Genomic DNA, 19,503 nt, shown 5'->3' with positions numbered 1-19,503 from the left:
GGCGTGTCGCCGGCAACTGTTCATCGAGTTTTGAAACTCAAAGGCTACTATCCGTACAGAATGCCAACTGCGCAAGAGCTGCGGAAGGTGACAAGGAGCGTCGCCTTGACTTCTGCCGCGCGGAACAGCGCATAGCTGCGTGTGGACATCTCCAGTTTCTATTATTTTCAGATGAAGCCGTTTTCCATCTTGACGGCCGGGTCAATAAACAGAACACATGGTATTGGGCACAGAAATAATTCAAGATTTTTTTCAACAAGGAATGTGCAGTCCCCACGCACAGTTGTTTGGTGCGGACTCTGGCGCGAGGGACTCGTCGGTCCATTTTTTTTCGAAGACACAGTTACCGCTGATGAATATTTGAACATGCGCAAAAATCAGGTCCTTCCCGAACTGCAAGACAGACACATGCAGAAGCAAGTATGCATATTTCAGCAGGATGGGGCTCCGGCCCAATACGCTAAAAGCGTCCGCAACTGGCTCAACAGCACTTTTCCGAACATGTGGATGGGACGAGGCTCGCCCAACATGCCATGGCCTCACCGTTCGCCTGATTTAACTCCGTGCGACTTCTTTCTGTGGGGCTATTTGAAAAGCAGAGTTTACAGCCGGGGTCGAGTGCCAACCTTTACCGAGCTCAAGCAGCAGAGTGAGGACGCGTGCTCAAAATACACGGACCGCACGAGGGCATCGGTTTTCAGAAGCTACGAAGAAAGGCTGCAAAGATGTATTGACGCTGCAGGAGGGCACTTCGAAGTTTAAGCACATTTTCTTGCAACCTCAGATACCCAGGCCACCCTCTACCCATCCTTTTCAGACAGCAGCACCATGCCACTTTCACAGAGGTGAAACGGAAGAACGCCCGTGTACTGTGTGATGTCAGCGCTTGTTAAAGAACCTCGGGTAGCAATCATCCCGGAGCCTTCATTCATGCACCACGGCGCCGAAACGAAAGCGCGACCACAAGCGACAAGTTAGCGTTATTGCCGGAACACATGCCGGAACTGTTGCCGCAGTGCGACTAGGCGCTCCAGAAATATGATCTGCTCCACCTCCGTGGCTTTTGCGCTGTTTTCCTGGTGCCGAAGGCAGGTGGCTGCCTCGTTCCACATATTCGTGCTTGATTGCGTTGAGTACAACACCTCGGCCATGGCGGACGCCATTACGAAGCCTAGGCAGGCGAGTTTCAGTACCTTAGGCGTGCCGCTACCGTAGGTGGAGACCTCGGCAACGTCGGGCCGCAGGCTGAAGTAGTAGGACATGCTGTCGATATCGTAAAGGAAGATGTCCGTCGGAAGGACGGACATCTGTCCCCACTATAACTTTGGCCCAGAAGGAGCTGCCCTGCTCAGCATGGCTCGCTTGCAGTTGATGAGTGGATCAGAGGTCATGTCCTCGTAGTTGGCCTAGTTCCGCTCTCGAGTGTGCTCGTCGAATTGACGCTGCTGATAGGAAATGCGGCTGGTGTCGACGCTGTAGGATGACAGCCTTTGCCGTTCGGTTCGCGGTCGCTCCCGGCAGAGATGATGCCATAGGTATCGCGCACTGTGCGCCGCAGTTCTTTTATATCTCTGCTGGTTTCGTACTATTTCGTAACGTACTTTGCTAGAAACATATAAACGGCAGTCAGCTCTATGGCTGCAAAGCAGTAGCGGCACTGCTGCTTCATCGTGCTGTCATAGGTTGGGAACTCTCACGATCCAGGGATCATATATTTTTATATCCAGAATTTCAGTCCCGTACAACATAACCTACGTCGGGGCTTTCTTTGCGCCAGCAGCAATTGGCAGCTCCATACATATCTTGAAAAGTTCGAGCGAGTCTACGTAAACCTGAGCGCCAGAGTGTGGTTTAAATAGAGGTCCGTAACGTACTCCCACTGTTTCCGTGACATACCCTGGATGCCGTTCTGGATATTGGCTTCATTCCACCCGGCGAAATTTCTCTTATTAAACATCTGTTGAGGGTCATGGTCACGATCGTGTCTATTGTGATAGGTCAGCTTGAGCGTTTTATTTTGCTTGATCATCTCTTCCAGTACAGATCGTCAAGAAGTGCTGTCCGAAAAAAGAAGCAGAAAGCCCCAAAATTGAAGCATAAAGGCTAGAAACCAGCGGATATACTGAGCAGTTTATCTCAGGAATAGAATAGCGGAAAAATTTCTCGAAGAAATCAGAACAGGAAACAGAGCAGATACAGCAAGAAAAGAAAAGAAAAAGAGATAACGCTTATAGGGCCACTTATAGTCACTTATAGGGCCATACGTGGAATCTTTCCGATCGACTAATAAAGATTGGGTAAAGCATGACAATCCGATGGTGCTGTCGGCACCCATCAAGATGGGAGGGCTCTGCAAGATTGTGAATTCCCGTGACGGCATGCGCTAGAAGAAGAGCGCGTGAAGAGAAGAAGAGAAGAAGAAGCACAAGAACCCACATGTTCAATGCGTGCAAGGCGTTATCTACAAGATTCCCTAACCTGCAAGGTATACGTGCTACAGACAGGCAGACGCATTACTGAGTGGCTGAGTGAGTACAAGCGCGCATGCAACAACATATAACGCATCCAGCTAACCTGGCAACGTACATCGCACATTTCCCCCCGAAAAACAAAGACAAGAAGGAAAACAAAAATAAGATAAAACATGAAAACCATTGTTCAGTAAACAACCGCAATAAGGAAAATAGAAGAACAAACAAGTCAGAGAAAAAATTGCCGACGATTACGTGCTGCCTTGCGCAGAGTTTTAGCCATTTTGAACCGCCTTTTCCCGGGCAAGTCCATGGTCCGAAACGGCATCATCAGCCAGGGCCTGCATGTTTACTGGCTGTTCTCGAGCAGCGCATCGGTGTAAACACTCCATCGAAGCATTAACCACGCTGCTGTTCGCCAGCATCAGCCCGTCGTGAATGCCGCCCGGCCACCGTGCGACGATATCGATGATATGGTAGCTGCTGTCAACCAACGTATCTGTACACAGCTGCCGTCGATTGCACCCTCGACGGGCGGAAAGCCGACGACAGACTAGAAGCCACTTTGGACTTCACACAGCTTGCTAGGCGATGGCCAGCTGGGAAGTAAACGCTGGTGGTCATCTTTCGTTCACGCCGATGCCATGCGCAGGCTCGCGCACGTAGTGCTTACATACAGTTAATCTCAGGCTGACCGTCACACAGGCACACGACGTCGACTTGCAGTAACAAAATCACGAACTGCGCCATTGAGCCTCAAAACGTTATTCGCGGCGAGCGGTACCTTCGAGCTACTTGCGATCTGTTCAACAGCAGTCCAGTGCGAGCAAAACGGGTACACATTTGAGACATCGTACTACGTATGGGCGCTGTTGTTCCGGCCGCGCAGTTGGTTAAAATACGTGCGAAAGCGCACCCCACACAGGGAAGCAAGCACCAATAAAGCCAGCGAGGGAAAGACACTGATAAAAATAAGCTTACCGGATGCACTGCTGCGGCGGACGAGGACGAGAGCAACTCTACATAGTGTGCGGCTTGTTGTGGTTTCGTGGGCCCGATCGTATCTCCGGCGGTGATCAGAAAGCCCGACGATCAGGCGCCCCTCCGACTCGTCGGGTGCTGGATCTCGCGCAGCGAAGCTCGGCGAGGAAGGCTACGCCGTCTCGCCCGAACCGTAAACGCTGCTGCAGCTGCTACTCGCTGAATGTGCCGAGAGGATTCGTCGTGTCGCGAAACACACATTCACGGCGCATCAAGTGCTGGTACAGAGTACTAGTACACTGTAGTGCTGGGCAGGAATCTCGAGGCTGACCAACCGCACGGCAGCTATGTTGTATTAGACTGGTACAAGACTGCTCAATGCAGCCTTGGTCCCCGCCTTATTGAAATCTTTATTTCATGACTTTTTCCAGTCTAGTTTTTTTCGTGTGAACAACTTATCGGCTAGGGAAGATTGAGTCTTCAATGAGATTAAATTGATCGTGAAGATTAGAGTAAGAGAGTTTTGTGCAAGCGGGCCCTGGCCTTGCTGCCAACAGAGTGGAAGTCCGTGCACTTGCTTGTAAATAAAAGCAACGACCGGGAATTGAGTTATGTTAAAGTTGCACGAACATAAAAAGTGTTCGTTATTGAACCGCTGTCCCTACAGCCAACGATACAATATGCAAAGCGGATAGCTTTTACGTGCGAATTGCGAATTAGGGGATTTGGCCCTAGTTTGTTTTCGCCCGTACAACGGAGCAGAAGCCGTTTACTTCGTTCACTATTTGTTAGGGACAAAATGATGCATGAAAAAAAAAACGTTTTAGATACTTATACTAGTGTATGCGTTTGCAAGTGTAAAAGTAGGAGTAGGTTGAAAACAATTCTTTAAACTCTTCATTGGCGGCAACCTGTAACGAAAAACTATTGCTCAATTCTTCTTGGTATTCAGTGTATTTTGTTTTATCAAATTAATCGAACGAAGTCAGTTGCCTTCCCATCATTCATTTTAATTTCTGCTTACTTAGCAACGCGTTGCCGTCGGTATAACCGCTCCGCTGCTCGCGAGCTTGACCCTTTTCCATACGCTTGACCCTTTTCAATAAACTTTACCATCATGTTCTACTCCATGACGATTTTTTTCAATCACCTGAATCTTTTTTTCCACGTCGCGACCACCCGCTGAAAGTTAAACGCATATCATGCCACACTTCTTTTTTTGCTGACTCTTTCATACCACGTACTATAGTCGACTGGAATAATCTACCATCACACATCGCTTCTGAACGGGATCTTAACAAGTTTCAGGACCTTCTAACCCAAATGTCTGTTTAGCTTTACTAATTGATTGTACCACATGCTGCATTCAGCTTTTTTTTATTTTGTTTTGTTCCTGCGGTTGTTATGCCTCTAAAACACTATCTGTTCTTTTTTCGTGTAAATTGCAATGTATACTACAGGTTTTTGTTTATTTCTTGTTTTGTTTTCTACATGTGTTTTTGTACTTATGTATTGCACCTTAGCGCTTGCTCATTTTAATTTTTTTTTGCGTTGTGTGTCATTTCTCCCCCCTATGTAAAACCCTCGACTGAGGGCCTTTAGGGGTTTATTGAATAAATAAATAAATAAAATTCTGGGTGGCGATTAGGATGTGTTATTTTGCAACAATTTTTAGCACTATATCCAAGATTGCAGGAAGCCAGGATTACAGAAAATTCCTATTTCAAAAAATTTAGGAACAACACAGGACGTGAATTTGAAGATAGAGGTGTAGTGTGTGCACATACGTGCTTGCAGGTAAAATGTGAATTTATCTTCCCGATCAGTCACCAGTCACCAGACAGCTGATATGCAGTTAGTTCTGAAGTAGACAGAGGCAGCATGCATGCATGCATGCATGCATGCATCCATCCATCCATCCATCCATCCATCCATCCATCCATCCATCCATCCATCCACCCACCCACCCACCCACCCATCCATCCATCCATCCATCCATCCATCCATCCATCCATCCATCCATCCATCCATCCATCCATCCATCCACCCACCCACCCATCCACCCATCCACCCATCCATCCACCCACCCACCCACCCACCCACCCACCCATCCATCCATCCATCCATCCATCCATCCATCCATCCATCCACCCATCCATCCATCCACCCACCCACCCACCCCACCCACCCACCCATCCACCCATCCACCCACCCACCCATCCACCCATCCATCCACCCACCCACCCACCCATCCATCCATCCACCCACCCATCCACCCATCCACCCACCCACCCACCCACCCATCCATCCACCCACCCACCCATCCATCCATCCATCCATCCATCCATCCATCCCGTCCATCCATCCCATCCATCCATCCATCCATCCATCCATCCATCCATCCCGTCCATCCATCCGTCCATCCATTCCGTCCGTCCGTCCGTCCGTCCGCCCGCCCGCCCGCCCGCACGTTCGTCCGTCCGTCCGTCCGTCCATCCATCCATCCATCCATCCATCCATCCATCCATCCATCCATCCATCCATCCATCCATCCATCCATCCATCCATCCATCCATCCATACAGCCAAGCCAAGCCAAGCCAGCCAAGCCAGCCAAGCCAAGCCAGCCAAAAGCCAGCCAGCCAGCCAGCAGCCAGCCAGCCAGCCAGCCAGCCATATAGCCAAGCCAAGCCAGCCAGCCAGCCAGCCAGCCAAGTCAGCCAGGCCAAGCCAGCCAGGCCAAGGCAGCCAGCCAGCCAGCCAGCCACGGGTTTCTGCATTACGTGTGAAGTAGAATTTTCTTACTGATTTTCATGTGTAGTCTGGTGCACCTGTTTTGCGCTTACTCCGTGCTGAGACGGAAAAGGTCAGTAAAATAAATGTGCCCGCCAGTGCCAGGGATAGCTGTACCCGCCGAAATGCTTGTTGAGTACCTACGTCTATGGAGCATCGTTGAGAGCAGACACACGCTTCTGGCTCGCTTACAGCGGCAGCCACTTTGTGGGTGGCGGATTCGCTGGGAAGAAAAATTACTTCTGTATTGCCTCGCCAGTCAACTGGTACTTGTTCCGGAAGATGTAACCTAATTCGGTAACCTAATTTCCCTGACTGAGCATAAATAAATTTTGAACTCCGATCCGGATCCCGCACAATCTTTTCTAAGTCTCTATATGCGCTCTATGGGAAAGTGGGGCAGAGTGCTTGCTCCGGAACCTAGGAGTGGGGCCAAAAAGGAAAAACGCCGTTTCTTTCCGTGCAGCACCCATTAACCTCGGCCACGGACGATTTTGAGTTTCCATGGGTTCATCAGATGTAATGCAGACTTTGTTAAAGCAAGAGTCTGCCGCTCGTTTAACTATTGAATTTCATCCCTGAGATACTAGCGTAAGCTCAGTCTATGCGCTCCTTCCTGTGGTACCACCTGATAATTCCTGCGAAAAGACGCGGTAAAAACGAAATGCTGTAGTGATGTCGACGCCACTTAGGAAAACCGCTCTGCTATAACTGCGAACAAAGAACGTGACGTCAGAACATAAGGTAAGTCCCTGCACTCTGCAGTGGGGCTCTCGGTGTCAAAGTTCAGGAGAGAACTGGTGCTCGCCGGTGCATGAAGACTTGTCTTTGCTGTGCGTAATTAGTTTATACAATTGCTGCTGGAAGAAAGCCATCCACGGAAGATCAATATCAGCGACAATCTTGTACATGTATTCCGCTAATAACAGTAGTAAACCCCTGAGTGCCATTTTTTATTTCATTTTTCGAAAACGCCAACGTCTCGAATATCGCGCCTACAAATATTTTTTCTGGGGCTTCGCAGGCCACAGCTCCAAGAGTGGTTACCACTGACTTGTGCTACAGCTTATATGCAACCTTATACCCCTGGAACATGGACATTTACAAGGCCTTTTAACGATAATCTGGATTCAAGAGCCAATTGAACGCTGCCTAGGATTACAGCTCCAATGGCCATCGAGCCAAGTCTATGAATAGAGCAATTTCGCATCTTTCGAATTTTGACCGCCGCGGCCTGAATCAAACCCGCATCTTTCGGGACAGCAACCGAGCGCCATAACTACGTAGCCACCGCGGTGGCAGTGTTGTACAATGATGGGCAAAAGTTTATGGGATGTGGATCCGCGCGAAAAAGCATTTAATTTCGAGTTGACTCGCTATCCAATGAGCTGCTCTTCTTCCAGCGGATGGAGCACACGTGTCCACTCTTTACATTCTCCAGCGTTATCCAACAGCGTAGAATCTTTTTCCCCGTGAACCTGGATCCCGGAAATTTTTCGCCACAACTGCACGGGATACTTTCGGCATTTCGCGTTGTACTACAACGCCCGCCTGCACGTTAGGTGTAGAGTCGGTTAACACTTTCAAGGCTATAGTTTACACGCACCATGAATGCCTTCGAATGTAGAAGGCGATGCAGCCGCCCCGGTAGCTCCTTTGGTAGAGCACCGTACGCGGCATTCGGAGGTGTTAGATTGGGACCGGCCCGACAGCTTGCGGTTGTATTTTTTTTTCTGCTTTCTGTAATCTTATCTTCTAAGTTACACGCTTGCCCAGTTATTTGTTCCCCAATCAACGCCATCGGAAAAAAAGTAGCATTCCTTCATTTTTCCTTAATTTCAATGAATGTTGAAATCTATCGTTTATATATCCCAACCAGCACGTCATCTTCGTACGAAAGCTTCCCTACGAGACCCTCCTCGCTGAGTGAGTTTGGCCCTCTCGCGGCTGAGCGAGTATCGTTGCCGGGGTCTTGAAAATTTCTCCTATCTGAAAAATTCCCCTCTCGCATCCCCTTTGGTGGACCGGTACTTTTTTCTTCCTTTAGTCTGACTTCGCTCTACGTAATATGTATTGTTAACAAAAGTCTTAATCAAGAGCAATTTTAGCTTTGACAAGCAACAATGATAATCCAGAGGAGAGACCACAGGATCCGCATATGTCGGCTCTTTCATTTCTGTTCTGGGCGCCACGTTTGCTTTTGCCTTTGCGGACATTATATATTCATCTCACTAAACTAAAGCAGCTTGCGCGGCGTTGTCTCCAGTGTAGAAACACTTCGGAATAATGAACAATGACGGCGCCGTTTTTTTTTTCATTTCTGAGGCGCGGAATTAAGCACGTGTCGATTGTTTTCTGTGATGGACAATATATTTGCGCAGATTTTGCATGGATCGAGGAGCAAGCTAGCCTTAACGCACAAAAGCAATTAACCGGCAGTACTACCAGCTGCAAGCAGGGAACACAGCTGGGTCGATTTTTAAATAGCTTTTCCTGAAATGCCTAGCAGAGCTCTTAAACGTGAGGCATAATTTTAGTGAACGTGTTATTGTGTCCTTGCCGGAAAGTAATTTTTGAGTTCATGTTCGTTCCTAGCCTTTCACTAGGAACAAGCACTGGAAAAAAAAAACGCGATTTCAAGCGCTCTTCAAAACTGTTTCTGTGAGAATTGTGTGGAAAATTCCGCACCTCCGTCCTCTCGCTTCTCCAGCTTGTGACTCACCTATTTTACCCTCTGCGAACAGAAGAGCTTTCAGAGCGGAAAAAAATGATTTTTGCTTGGGTGATGTTAGTCTCTATCCTCTTGGCGCCAGCGTGCTCGGACGACGAACACGGGGGCGAGGACGGAAAGGAGGACGGAAAGGAGGACGGAAAAGAGGACGGAAAAGAGGACGGAAAGGAGGACGAGGATAATGGAGGGTAACTACCATATTTCGTTCACTCTCAGGGTGCTAAATATCCTTTTGCTGCGTGAAACCAAATATTAGGCGCAGAAATAAAAACGCCTTTTTTTCAACAGCGTGGCAAGATTGTAATTTACGAATGCGTTCACAGCGTAACCGGTAGGCGCGATCGACGTAGTGCCTTCCTGTAGGCAGGGTGATTTGCAAGGCGGCATGGTCGAATCTTCACTCTCTTTTTCCTTTCCATTTACCCCTTTTCCAGTGCGGAGAGTAGGGCAGGGTAACCTTACCGCCGGCCGACCTTTCCACCTTCGCTTTCATTTAAACAATTTCTCTCTCTTGGGCCCTCATGGCCTCTGCGTATATTCACCCTGTCCTTTGTATGAACAGTGAGTTTTCATATTAAGGAGGCGAAACTGCATTGAAAATGTTCGGTCCCTAGAAGGGATGTCGGTAATTTGTGTCGTCCGTATTAACAGAGGCCATAATAAGGGGCCACGACTGTACCTTGACGTAGACTGTGTCATCTGATTTATTGTGTGGTTTCTGACAGACCAGCAACGCCTTGCAAGGAAGACACCTGCAGAGCGTATTGCGAGGAACATTTCGGAGGTCCTGAGGTTAATCTGACTAGTGAGTGCCTGATGGGCGATAATGGCGAGGACTACTGCAACTGCAAGCGTGTGGCGTGTGAGTACCTGTATTCAACATTCAGCATGTATGCATGTAGGTACTGTCGGGGACAAAAGTGGTATACTCCACGCGGCGGGAGCCGGAGCAACGGAAAACTGCGCCATTTTGGCGAGCTAAAGCTCGGTAGATTGAAACGAGCCAAGCGAGATACCTGCTGATAATAAAGGTCACGCATTGGCTGTCTCGATCCCAGATGCCACCTGTAGATGGCGTTGCAACGCAATTTTTCGTTGCTCCGGCTACCGCCTCGTGGAGTATACCACTTTCGTCCTCGATAGTACATAGATGTACATATGGGGTCTCTACCTAGGATAGCCTCACAGCGTAAATAACCATAGTATGATGAATTGTGCTTCTTTTAATGCAGAAATTCCGTCGCGAATCTGTTAACACGAAAGCCCAACTCAAGGTCCGATATAGTGTGCCTGCTGGCTGTAGAGCCTCCAGGGTGTGCAGTGTTCCACGCGGAATGGTAGGCTAAATTGGTTACTTTGGTTCCTGCTTTATATACCAAAAACTAATACATATTTCAATGTGGGATTATAAGTGCTGACTGTTAATGCCTGCGGCCTTTAGCTTTTCCTGGATAATTTTTTTACCCATTTAGTAGTTTACTCTCAAATTTCAGGCCAAGTTATCGAAATAAATGTTCATTTCCTCAGCAATCCAAAAATATGCGTCTATGCTCGCACATACATGTTTATTTTTGGAAAAATATTACCCTCACTGCTCATGAACCGTAACACAAGACCTTCCACTTATTAACTTTTTACAAATAAAGACGGACAATTTTTACGACATCTAGATTCAGACTACTGATAGCAAACTTAAATACAATCTGTTAAAATTTCATTTAGTCGGTTTCTAGGCGAAGGTACATGAAAGTTGAAAAAAATTGAAAATTTTCATTTTGAGAAAAAGTCACGCTTTTATGCTTCCACATTTACCACAATCGTACGAAAGGCACCAGGACAACAGACACCCTTTCTTGCTCATTGGGCGTTTTCTTCAAAGCCTGCCTTCAGGTTTCTCCTCCTTTTGCGCCCTTCCCTACTTTCTGAGGTAATGCGTAACACTGCCTTCTTAACACGTTCTAACAGGTTGAGAGCAGTTCAATATAACAAACCCTGTGTGTTGCCAGTTGTTTACAAAACAGCATTTCATGCTTCATTTACATCATTGTAGTGAGACACAGCATCATCCCGATCAGTTCGCCAGCTGACACTGCCACTATGCCGCCGGGATCGAACCGCGTCTTTCGGGTCAGCAGCCAAGCATCTTAACTACGGAGCAACCACGGCGGCTTTTAAAAGAATAAATAATACGGCGTCTTTAAAGCTTATGAATGTGACATTCCTGATATAACAATATTAAAGGTCATGAGAGATTAGTGTTCAGCCTGTAGAGCACTTTTATGAACATCTAGGAAAAAAGAACCCATACCTTCGTGTGGTTTATATTACCAAGCCCTACAAACAAAATTAAACCCCATAACCTTCATTTAAACTTTTCGAAAAAGCAATGTTTTAAGTAGAGGAGGAGAAACAGATTAAAATAACAAATCAGGCATCAAAACTATCCTGCCGTCTGTCGTAACGCTGAATTGTGATGTGTGACAAAACTGCCAGATTACGGTAGTATTATTTCATAGCATTATAATGTTTATTTGGCAATGCGCAAAGCCGCCGTCACGCTGCTTTATCGCTTTGTTTGAGACGAAGATAGTACCGGATTTGTCGGGAACGTTTATAGCCACGCGCAATTCGTTCTATTCTGTTCGAGACTGTTGCAGGATATTACTGCGCCTTTTCTCGAAAGTTTGTCAGCTTTAAATTGAGCACGACAGAGAGCGGCGGTGCCCTGGTTCCTCGACGACCGCTGAGCACGTTTGTTGCTATCGCCGCCACTGAGTTGCTCAGTTCTTTGTGGGAGCAGGTCAAACCAATAGAGTTTCGTTTCAGAGCCTTCACTGTCTTCCTTACTGCTGGAGTGCCGTCATCACTGCGTGGCATCTCGTGGAAGCGCTGCATCGTCAACCGGCCATGTTAACGAAGATGGAGTCTGTCCCCCAGACTACGTCGTTCGCATTCCAACACACCCTGGAGCCGCCAAGCTTCCACGGCTTACCTCATGAAGGCATGGAAGAATGGTTGGACCAGTTTGTTCGTGTGTTACCGTTCAACAGGTCGAATGATCAGACCAAACTGCGGAACGTCATGTGTCCTCCTGATGTCGCAGCGCTAACCTGTTTCGAGAACAATGAGAATTCCCTGCCAACGTGGGAAAAGTTTTAGAAAGCATTCTTGAAGACGTTTGCGAGTATCCTCCGCAAGGAAAGCGTCGAATTGATGCTCCAGATGCACATCCAAAACCCAAATGAAAGCCTGGTTGCATACACCGAGGAAATGAAAAACCTTTTGCTGAGTGCGAGCCTTGAGATGACTGATCACAAGAAGGTCACCTTTCTGATGCGTGGCGTAAGGAGCAACTCTTCGCCGGCTTGATACGGAGTCCTCCGGAAACTGTTGTCGAATTGATGAGAGAAGCTTCCACCGTCGAGAAGACGCATCGCGCATGGACCCACTGTTACAAACGACCACTTCAATTGTCGCCAAGTCACTCAGACGGCGCACCTGCAAGGGAAGACAGCCTGCGGAATATTATCCGTAATATTTAACGCCACTAGCATCTGCTCACCAGCCTCAAGAAGCGGCCCTTGCAGATGTCGTGCGTGATGAGGTACAGGAAGCACTGCGAACCTCGGCAACAATGAAGCACCGGCCACAACGTACACCGCTGCACTACGCAGTCCTGAGCATCGACGAGACGGCCCAAGCCCTCCCCGACCCCACCCTCCCCAGCTCACAGCAGCACAGCGTACGAATGACTCTCCAGCCCCACAAGTGCGACGCCTGTTCAACACACGACAGCCGTCTGCTGTGCTTTCGCTGCAGTGAAGCCGGCCACATCCTCTGTCACTGCTGATACCGAAGAATGGGCCTTTGAGGTTCTCCTACCATGCACTGCTACCAGATCCCGGCCAGTGACCTTGCGAGGTCGAAAAGTACTTGTTTGACGCGAATACACGCCAAGCCGCTAAGAGAGGTCCCCGTCACCGCCATCTGTGCGGTTTGCATCGCCATGTTGTAGCTACGCAGCGGCCATGTGCGGAAGGTCTCCAGGCTTAGATCCGTTGTGGAAACTAAAAAGATCTGCGTTTTCAGGTGAGGTTCCTTCAAGACGAAACGAAGATCCTCCAATGACGAACACGTACGACCATGCCGCGTCCATGACGGCTATTTCTACGATGAAGCACCAGCCGCAGTCATAGTGTCCGACGAAGGCATGACCCGACTCCAAGACCGACTTCTAATTCAAGGAGACGATCCACCGACCTTGGAGCCATTGTCGTCGGCTGCACAGTTACTGCCTTGATTGATACAGGTGCAGAATACTCTGTCCGTACCCAACAGTTCTGGACATAGACATTTTAAGCGAAAACCGTTTATGAGCACAATTATGCTCATATAATGTCATATTTCACTACAACAATCAATATATCCGCAGATCAGCCGACGGCAGTCTTCTAATTTTTATTCGATTGACGTTTTTTGTATCGTCGAAAGCGTTCTCTTTGATTTTCTATGGCAGTCTTAAACTCTTAGAAGCAATCGATTAAACCGCTTTCAAAGAAAATCTTGCTGCATATCAGAAGAATATAACTTACCTTCAATGTTTCTATAACTGTGTCTTACAACTTTCTAATTTTCAAAAATTTTCCCCGAAAATGTTGGACATGATCAGTGTACGGTTCGCCCCTTAGGTGAATAAATTGACGACCGCATGGGATGGCTCAGAAATGGACGCCAGAAGAAGGATACCCTGCAGGCGTTACAACGGACGTACTTATTCTGCCATCTTCGTAGTCCTGCCGCAGTGTTCCCGCGACTATATCTTGGGCATGGACATGCGACTGGACATCAAGCCGTCATCGACCTTCTATCCGAGCTCATCACAGCCTCAACAGAAGAAGCGGTACATTCGAAGGGAGTACAAGAGAATCATGTTTGCCTGATGGTCCGTGAGGAACAAGAGAGCATCCCACTCCGGTCAAGCATCATTGTCGTCGTAGTAGTCGACAAAGCCAAGAACATAGAGGGCGTGATTGAGGGAAACACGCAGTTGCTCCTAGATCATGAAATCGGCATCGCAAGACGCGTCCCTGGTTACCAGAATGGAAGAGCTGCGGTGCCGATTACCATCATCAGCGAAGAATATCGACATCTCAAAAAGGGCACAACTATCGCGTTCATGGATAAAAACTCCCGAGGTGAGCAATGTGTTCGTTTCGTCTGACTCGTCATTGGCGTCCCAAGTGGCCCAAGCACCAAAGCTCACCTTTGATTGAACCCAGCGTTTGTCCAAACAAAAGTAAGATGAGCTTAAAAGCCTCCGCAGCATAATAAACACAGTTTTTCATCCTTGTCTAAGCTCCGTCAGACGCGAATCACGAAGCACCGCATCGCAACCACTGAAAACACACACCCTGTCCGTCAAGATCCCTATCGAGTGCCAGACCAAGAACACGAAGCTATCAAGAATCATGTCGAATAAATGCTGCTGAACGACGTGCTCCAGCCGTCAAACAGCCTGCGGGTGTCAGTTCTGGTGAAGAAGAAAGATGGTACAGTTCCCTTCCGCGTGGGTTACCGTCGTCTGAGGAAGGTAACTAAGAAGGATGCGTGCCCCTTCCGTCGCATCAAGAAACCCTGTGCCGACTCTCCAACGAGAAATACTTCCCCATTGATGGATCTCAAAAGTGGCTAGAGGGGAATGAAAGCGACGAAAGAGATCGAGAAGACAACTTTCATGATCCCAGACGGCCACTTTCAGTTCAAGGTGATGTCGTTTGGACTTTTCTCTGCGCCGGCAACTTTTCAGCAGGTCATGGAAATGGCGTTAGCAGACCTCAATTGGTAACCCTGCCTTGTTTACTTAGATGGCGCCTTGATCTTTGCATTAAGCTTCGACAACCACCTGAAGAGGCTGCCGAGAGTTGCTGATACTGTAAGTCTTCTCGAGTTACCCCGAAGCCAGAAAAGTACCCCTTCGTTTACGAGGAGCTTTTGGTCCGCGGTCATGTTGCTAGCAAGGGTGGAGTGCTCACAGACCAGCAGAGAACCGCCGCTGTAGCTCTATTCTCGCAGCCAGCCGATAAGAAAGAAATTCTAGGTTTTTTTGGCATTTTGCGCCCTTTACCGATGGTTCATGAAAGACTTTTCACACATTGACGAGCCCCAGACCCACCTGACAAAAGCAGACGTTACGTTCTGATGAGAAACGCCACAAGTTTAAACTTTCAAGAAACTACAATGCCGCTTGCAAGCTCCACCAGCCCTCACCCACTTCGACGAAGACAAGACCGGGATCCACACAGACGCCAGCAGGTTGGGCATTGACGCCGTGCTCATTCAAAAGAAGCACAAAACAGAGCGAGTCATCACGTATCAAGTGATTAAATTTCATGCATTGTAAGCGCAGTGCGCGATCTTCGTCTTCATCTGTAAATATTCATCATTATCGCTCATCTTCGTCTTTGGAGAAGTGGCCGCCATAATTGCGAGTGGCGATAAAGCTCGCTTATCTCTCAGTCTAACTAGCCGTGAAGGTGCTGGGTGGTACTGAAATGCAATGTGAAATACATTTTGCAACAGAGCTGAGAGCCCAGGTAAAAAGAAATTGCGCTTGGTACCGTCATAAGTTTCCTGGAAGCCTAAGTGGCCGATCATGGGCTCCTCGTGAAACACCCGAAAAAGTTCACGGCATAGAGAACAGGGAAGGACCGGTGCCCAGCAGTGACCGAGGGGGCTATGATTGCGCCAAAGAAGGGTGTCGTTGACCAGCTTGAAACAGTTAAGTTGGCGACGGAAGAGGCATTTGGAGGCCACGTAGCGCCACTCAGACGATCGATAAGAGTCAAACAGTAAGGGTCGTCCAGCTGTTCAGAGGCGAGATCGCTGAGACTGGGAATATGTTGCAAAAGGATTTGCCGGGATGGTTGGTTCATTTCAGAAAAAAGATTTAACTGCGCGAAAGGGTTAGGCCAGAAGAGAGACATTCACGACACTTAGAAGCGCAGACTGACAACTTTATTTTTCAGGAATACGGCTTGCGTATTCCTGAAAAATAAAGTTGTCAGGCCGCGCTTCTAAGTGTCGTGAATGTGTCTCTCTTGTGTCCGAACCCTTTCGCGCAGTTAAATCTTTTTTCAGAGACTGGGAGGGGGCATCAAATCAATGGCTTGAACAGCCATTGAATTATCAGATTGGAGAGATGAAGAAGCGTGAGTTCCGCACGGAGGTGGCGCAGAGGTGAGGGGGCAATGAGAGAGCGTGTCGGCGTATTAGTGTTTTTTTCCAGATTTGTACGTGACTGAAAAATCCCACTCCTGGAGGCGGAGAATCCAGCGTCAGAGGCGCCCGGACAAGTTCTGGGATGGTCAGTCACGATGGTGAACTGGCGGACGTACAATTTGGGGCGAAATTTCTCAATGACCCAGACAACGGCGAGCCACTCTTGTTCAGTGATCGTGCAGGTCTGTTCCGCTGCAGTCAGGATGCGATTTGCGTAGCCAATCACGCGCTCGCTCGACGAGTACCGGCTCTGCAGAAGATGGCACCATTGCCGTAATCACTGACGGCAGTGTGTAAAATCGTTGGGGCATTGTCATCAAAATGTGCCAGTATCTATCGGATGTGAGAGCCTGCTTTAATATTTTATCGCCGAAACGAACTAGTCCTGACGGCTTTGCTCAATAGCGAGACTGCAGGATAGGTGCCACACTGAAAAAAAAAAGAACTTTGTCCCCACACCATCCCACACGTCGTTTCAATTTCCGCAGACATCCTATCCTGTCCGCCAAGATGATGTGATTGAAATATTGCATGATGTGTAGAAATTTGTACCAAATGTGAAAGGAATTTCCTGCCGTTAACATGATCTAAAATGGAACGTGCTCTGACTAATTCCACTAAATATATTCCCACATCCTGATAGCAGGTCCGTGTATTTTTAACACACATACATGTCGCTACTGGCTACTTGCTATTGTCGGCTTCCGGCTTTACGGTAGTAGTTTTTGGTGTGGTACTCCTGACTAAGCCATTTCAAACACACTAGCGTCTATTGCTGCCATTTTGTGGTTCTCTGTTTGCCAGAATGCGTGCCAAAACGTGCCAGATATAACAATGGCGACAAGGAACGGAAGAGGATTGATGCAGAAATTGCCAGTATTCTTCATGGTTCGTCACTGAAAAATAGTTGATAGAAATCACGGTGCAAAAGTAAACTTAGGAATTCTGCACAGAGGGGTGTTCTTTGTTCCACTTCTTCCTTCAAACGCGAGGCTTCTAGAAGCGAATTTTTCGCGCCTCTGGACGTAGAGTCATAAAGTGTTGATTTCCTCTCATTCCGTATCATCAAGTATCGAGTAGATATCAGAGAGGTTATTGATGAATAGTAATAGCAATAAGATATCATTGTCTTAGCTTTTGATGGAAAAATTCACTTGTGACAGAGGGCACCGGCGGTGTGACTATAAGCACCACTAAAATGCGCAGTGAGTTCCCAAGGCATACACCCTAGCATATACCGACGCTGCACCGCGGCCGACGTTCAGTACGGACTGCAACAAGCCAATAATCACCGACGCTCACATTTCAGCACATCGCGAATGTGGAGGTGCTGACAGGTAGAATACTTCGCCGGCGGCCTAAAGGATTGGGTTGCCGACCGTCTCCTCGCATGTTTTATGCTTGTGCTGGCAGTGTATTCGACTGCTGTAAACCATAAATTTCAGCCCAGTTATTGCCTGTGTGCTACAAATTACAGTGAGCATGTCCATGTATCGCGCGCCTTTTGTCCAGACTCCTGTATTAAGGAACGAGTGATACGCCTAATGAGGCTAGTATTCATTTAAAAACACAGTCTTATGTCACGCGCCCTTATTATTTCTCTTTTCTAAAACGGTAAAAGCTTTGAATGTACTGTCTAGCATAAGTGAGTACTTGAAGTATGTGATATAGTTTTGTTAATAGCACTCTGAGCTAAATTCCCAGCCTCCTACAGAATTCTTTTAGAGGCCACCAGTTCAATTATACAGCCTTTGCTGTGGCTCAGATAGTGAGCACACTTTCTCGACAGGTGTGTGAATCTCGCAAAAACAATGCGAGCTTTTAAAAATATCCATCTGCTTTTGAATAAATGCAGGGTGCACAATGCTCTGCCAGAGAATATGGCTAATCGCTTTCCGACCTGTTGCATATTACTGCGCCCCGGTGCCATAATTCTGCCGCGGCGCTTAGGGTTACCACGCCTGTACGCAGATTGCTCACCGGAAATGTGTGAAGCATCGTGTTCCATGCATCATGGCAGCAAGGCAAACCTGACGGCAGAGTGCGAGAAGTACTTGTGCAAATGCGGCTGGAGAGAGCGTGAGCGAACTGTTTTCTTTTGGTTCACCTACTATCAGTTCATAATTATCTGCGAAGGCTTTCAAGGCTTTCAAGAGGCGAAGAGGCGAAGAGGCAGGCTCACGGCTCCAACTGAACTTCCAGTTGGCTCACAAATTTAGAGGAATACTTGGTCGCACGCTGTGCTTCGGGTGGTACTATTAGATGCACGTGTTGAATTCAACACCAAATTTGAAGAGGTAAAAATGTGGACCACGTAGATTTAACTTCTGCAAGAAGGGCAGCCGCCTACTATGATAAATGAGTGTGATTGCAAGATCAGGTGCCTTGTGTGAGCCATCAATATACTGCTGTAGCTCAAATTTGGGGGTGCTTTTTGAGCTGCTGTGGCATAGTGCGCATGCGACAGCACCTTGGGAGCTCCTGAGAGTTATATCAGGTGGCCCGCGCGACTTCAAGAAATGGTTCAGAATGTACTTTTCCCTGTTACCGGAACGTAAGCCAACTGCCGCTACTGGCAGTCGTTTACAGAGCACAAAGTATATTGGATTTCACGTTAAGTTCATTCCTCGAATTCGTGAATTTCATTTCATGGTAGTGAAGGCACGTGCAACGTTTCAGTTAGCAAGTGCTTTCCTGGCGGCATAAAGTACTGTTAACTATTCCTAAATAATGACCTATATTGGCGGTAACAGTTCCCTTTTTGTTAACTGCAAGACGAGGACAACCGAGAGATAGGAGAAAGAACGCCGGCTGTGCGTAGCCATCGAAACGGTCGCTCCCTGTGCCCCTTAAGATGAACGCCAGCACAAAGAGGCTTGCGGTGGTAGAGCAAAGTAACAACTTTCCGGCACTGAACCGAGACGCGAGTACTGAGTACATGGCGGCGGCGCGTTTAGAAAGCTATTTACAGCATCATTTGTGTTGCATCTTCGAAGGCGTGCCGTAGTGACGCTGCCTTGCACTTTCCTTACTACTCTGGCTTTCCTTCTGTCATCTCCTGCTCCACACACACACACACACGCACGCACGCACACACACACGCAAGCACACGCACACGCACTAATTAATTTCCTTGCTCTAATTTAAACATACACATTGTATTCCTTCATTACTTGCATTATATCACGTTATGCCACATTTTCCTAACATTTGTGTTTACGCACCTCAGTCTTCAATGTTGCTATTTTAT

General features: G+C 47.9%; 1 protein-coding gene across 1 annotated transcript in view; it reads left to right on the top strand.

Annotated features, from left to right (window-relative positions):
- Window positions 1-9,011: 9,011 nt before the first annotated feature.
- LOC149354403 (uncharacterized) overlaps window positions 9,012-19,503 on the top strand; it is a 30,192-nt gene continuing 19,700 nt past the window's right edge. The window contains exons 1-3 of the mRNA XM_089575980.1: window positions 9,012-9,163; window positions 9,701-9,837; window positions 18,225-18,332. Coding sequence (XP_089432106.1) covers window positions 9,012-9,163; window positions 9,701-9,837; window positions 18,225-18,332 — 397 coding nt within the window. The remainder of the gene's footprint in view (window positions 9,164-9,700; window positions 9,838-18,224; window positions 18,333-19,503) is intronic.

This window comes from Amblyomma mixtum, chromosome 3, assembly GCF_055824585.1.
Source record: "Amblyomma mixtum isolate Tamu chromosome 3, ASM5582458v1, whole genome shotgun sequence".
Classification (NCBI taxonomy): Eukaryota; Metazoa; Arthropoda; class Arachnida; order Ixodida; family Ixodidae; genus Amblyomma; species Amblyomma mixtum.
Note: the sequence above shows the minus strand (reverse complement) of the source record. Positions and strands in the feature narration are given on the sequence as shown.